Source organism: Pinus tabuliformis, chromosome 1_1 (assembly GCF_031772625.1).
Source record: "Pinus tabuliformis cultivar Carrire ecotype Pingquan chromosome 1_1, CPIR1, whole genome shotgun sequence".
Taxonomy (NCBI): Eukaryota; Viridiplantae; Streptophyta; class Pinopsida; order Pinales; family Pinaceae; genus Pinus; species Pinus tabuliformis.
In genome coordinates, this window is record NC_142297.1 from 586,631,119 (window position 1) to 586,635,184 (window position 4,066).

The following is a 4,066-nucleotide window of genomic DNA, read 5'->3' on the forward strand; positions in this document are numbered from 1 at the left end:
TAACTGATTTTGATCCATTAGTGGTGTTTATAAACTTCATCTATGTATTGGATTGATAGAAATACCCATTAACATGTAGAATAGACTTGAATCCTGTTTTTTACATCCAACAACTAAGAGTTTACTAATTCATCATGCTTTTGATCCATAAGTGAGTGGCTATAAACCTTAACTCTGCATTGAGTGATGAATCATTTGCATGAATGTGCTTTGAATGTGTGGCTAATTAGCATGAATGTTCTTTGAATGTGTGGTTAATCAAATATGAATCGTTTGCATGAATGTGCTTTGAATGTGTGGTTAATCAGATATGAATCGTTTGCATGAATGTGTGGTTAATCAGGTACTCAACACTCACTTTGAATGTGTTATTAATCATTTGAATGTGTGGATGCATGAATGTGCTTTGAATGTGTGGTTAATCAAATATGAATCGTTTACATGAATGTGTGGTTAATCAAGAACTCAACACTCACTTTGAATGTGTGGTTAATCATTTGAATGTGTGATTAATGAAATATAAATCGTTTGTATTTTGGTAGTGAATGTTAATGATTGAAGTTACATGTAGTTGAAGTTATTAAAAAGTGAAAAGATTTTCTATTGTTTATCTTATAACTGTTTAAACTAGAAGTAACTGTTCACATAGTTGAAATTTGGAGGAGATTCTTTCATTTAGGTTAATGAAATGAAACTCTGAACAATTTATTTTGATTTAGGTTACTAATGGTCAAAAAATTATTTTGAGCTTATAATTGCTCACCTATATGATGCATTCATTTGGAGTTAATTATACCATTTAGATTTATTGTGACCAAAATCTAATGTGAGTGTCAAATATGTAGGATGGAGAAAGTAGACGTTATGTGTATTCGCAACAGAGCCAAAATTCTGGGAACTGTAATTTGTGTGGGTGGAGCAATGGCTATGAGTTTCCTTCAAGGTCCTACTCTAGCCCAACTCTGGCCTCTGTGGGGACAATCAACATCAGTTTCCAACACTAATACAGTACACCTAGTGGAAACCATTCTACACGAGGGAGATTCAGGCAACCAGATTAGAGGGTGTATTTACCTTATCTCAGCATTGATAATGTTATCCACTATCATGATATTGCAGGTCTCCCTACCACCTTGCATATTAAATTGATACCCAATTATAACCCTTTTCTGTATTTAGAAGTTTCAAAGCTCCCCACCCAATCAAATGTATGATTATAATTTCATGTGCAGGTTGAGACATTGAAGAAGTTTCCAGCCACACTATCCCTTACATCAATTACTGCCATTCTAGGCTCCATCCAAACTACTCTCCTAATAGCCATTCTTGACAGGGGCATCATTCCAACATCATGGATACTAGATAGGGCTAATATTTTGACTGTGTTCACTGCAGTAAGTCTACATACATGAATGATGTTCTTCCTCAATTTTCCCAGCCATGAACAACTTAAATTTTTGTTAGGTGGTTAAGCTAATTTGTGGAAGATTAATTCAATTTGGCAGGGAATCATATTCAATGCAATGGCATTTCCATTACAGTTATGGTGTTTGCAGAAACGAGGGCCGGTATTCGTTACAGTATTCAACCCAGTGTCTACCGTGTGCTCAGCAATTTTATCATCTATAGTTCTGGGAGACACACTGCGTCTGGGAAGGTGGGTGGTTTGTTATATTCTCAAATATTCAATTCGGTGGTTTTTTATATACTCCAATATTCAATTTGTGTTAGAGTGGTTCAGGTAAAATTAAACTTGATTAGATAAAGTTATTAGTTGTTCTTGGGCTAATGAGAATCTATGGTTTTGTCCATGGTATTCATATGGAGTATAGTATATTCTTAAGTCTTCAATTTCTATTAGAGTGGTTCAAGTAAATTTGATTAGGTAAAGTCATCAGCTATTTTGGGGTTCATGAGAACCCATAATTTTGTCTATGGTATTCATGTGGAATATAGCCTGTTTAAAAACAGAAAGACTCCATAAGTGAAAGAAATTAACATGGAGGCTTTTGGCTTTTAAATAGGTTATATTCCACAGGAATATCATGGGCCAAACCACAGGTTGGAGCCAGAAAACTACTTATAACTCGACTAAATCAAGTTTACCAGAACTACCCTAACAATTTACATTAAATTTATTATTTCTTCTCTCATTTTGCCTACAAATTTACAAAATTAATTAACTGAAATGCTTGATTTTCCTACACTAGAACAGTTTGATGGGTGTGATTCTTATATTCATTGGTCTCTACCTTTTTCTGTGGGGCAAAAGCCAAGACGATGCTACCCAGATCAAAATATCTTCTGACGAAGAAGCAGATATAACCATCACAGCAGAAGGAGAAGAAAATCAGCACCCACCTCCTGCTTCTGAAGTAGTGGATTTGAAAACACCTTTACTACAGTAACATTCTTGACATTTTGTTGAAAAATTGCAATGTTTGTAATAAACACTTAGTCAGTTCGAACAAAGATGGCAACGCTCCCAACAAAAAGGGCTACCTAACATCAGAAGTTCCAAATTGCTCAGGCACACAATAGTACTAGGTAAATCTTTGATGTTTGTACGGAACAAATTTAACTTTTTCAAAGACGGTTGACTTCCAACCTGGGAAGGCAATAACTCCATTTGGAGGCAACCTGATAGATCTAAACATTCAAGAGTGGTGATATCTCCAAGTGTGGAAAGAGTAAAATTCAAACAATCACTCAAATGTAGATGTCTAAGTTGCAATAGATTTCCCTGAAAGCTTGGAAGCATTTCCAGACATTTACACCTAGAAAGATTGATGTATTGAATATTTTTTAAATTTTCGAAGGAACTTGGAAGCATCTTCAAACTTTTGCACAATGTCAGATTCATGGTTTGGAGATTTCTCAGATTTTGAAACAAATCTGGAAGCATCTTCAAACTTCCGCACAGTGTGAGATTGATATGTTGGAGAGTTGTTAGATTCCCAAAGGAATTTGGAATCATCTCCAAATTGCTGCACTTAGAAATATTGGCGTGTTGGAGATTTACCAAATTCCCAAAGGAATTTGGGAGCATTTTCAAACTTCCACAGTCTGTCAGATTGATGTGTTGAGGATTTGTTAGATTACTAAAAGAATCAGGAAGCATTTCCAAACTACTGCACTTGGACAGATGGAAGTATTCGAGCTTTTTTAGATTCCCAAATAAAATTGGAAGAAGCTGCAATTTCGGGCACCCTATGAGGGTTAGATATCTCAAGGAGCTCAAATAACAAAATTCTTCTGATAGCATTGCTACATCTGCGTATGTCAACAATCGCGGACAATTCAGTACAATCTTTTCTAGGTGCTTCAACGACCTTAATGACTTTGGAAACTCGGAAAATGGAGCTTCAATATTTAATTCCCGTAAGTGGAGAGGTGCCTGCAATGTTAAGTACATTTCGATTATATAAGAAATTGAAAAGATAGGAGAATTATTGCTCTGCAAATTGCTGCATCTATATGTACGTACCTCAAATCGAGATTGCCACAATCTTTTCAATTCCCAACCGAACACTTTTAAAACTCTTAAATCGCACAATGGAATCCAAGAAGGTAGTGATGAGTAGATCAACACATTCCAATGAAGCCATATGAGTTTTGGTGACCACACCGAAGTCAAGATGCTTTCAAAGTTGCCTTCAACTTCAAGAAGTTGCAATTTCCTGATTCCGCAGACCTCTTGATTGTAACTTGTATTCAAGGGCAATTCTAATTCTGAATGGAACACTTCCTAATCTTCATCCTCCCCAATAAAGGTGTACCAAGGAGCCATCGCAAATCCGCGCACTTCTGTTATCACTTGTTTGTGGTTTGAAAACAATAAACTATTATTAACATAATGTGTGGCAGATTGTTTTGAATAAAAAATACCGAAAGTTCTTTAGACATTCAACAATTAGGATGGCTCAAACACTTATAGAGGATGATTGTTGCAAGAACTCATGAAGATGAAGATTCTTTATCGGTCGCCAAAGCCAACGCGGTAATAATTCTGGACAATCCGCAATAGCTCTTCCCAAATCTATGAGGTGATCACGCATTCTTATTC

General features: G+C 35.8%; 1 protein-coding gene across 1 annotated transcript; it reads left to right on the forward strand.

The window, feature by feature from the left end:
- Positions 1-846: 846 nt before the first annotated feature.
- LOC149214611 (auxin-induced protein 5NG4-like) lies at positions 847-2,408 on the forward strand. Its single transcript, XM_089389446.1, has 4 exons — positions 847-1,119; positions 1,233-1,394; positions 1,506-1,657; positions 2,216-2,408. Exons 1-4 carry the CDS (start codon positions 847-849, stop codon positions 2,406-2,408), a joined length of 780 nt encoding a protein of 259 aa, XP_089245572.1.
- The last annotated feature ends 1,658 nt before the right edge of the window (positions 2,409-4,066 follow it).

Bases quoted from the DNA above. Each gene is read 5' to 3' on its own strand.
- LOC149214611 (XM_089389446.1), top strand. From the start codon at position 847: ATGGAGAAAGTAGACGTTATGTGTATTCGCAACAGAGCCAAAATTCTG. The intron at 1,395-1,505 runs GTAAGTCTACAT...TCAATTTGGCAG, and splicing joins TTTTGACTGTGTTCACTGCA to GGAATCATATTCAATGCAAT. The intron at 1,658-2,215 runs GTGGGTGGTTTG...ACACTAGAACAG, and splicing joins GACACACTGCGTCTGGGAAG to TTTGATGGGTGTGATTCTTA.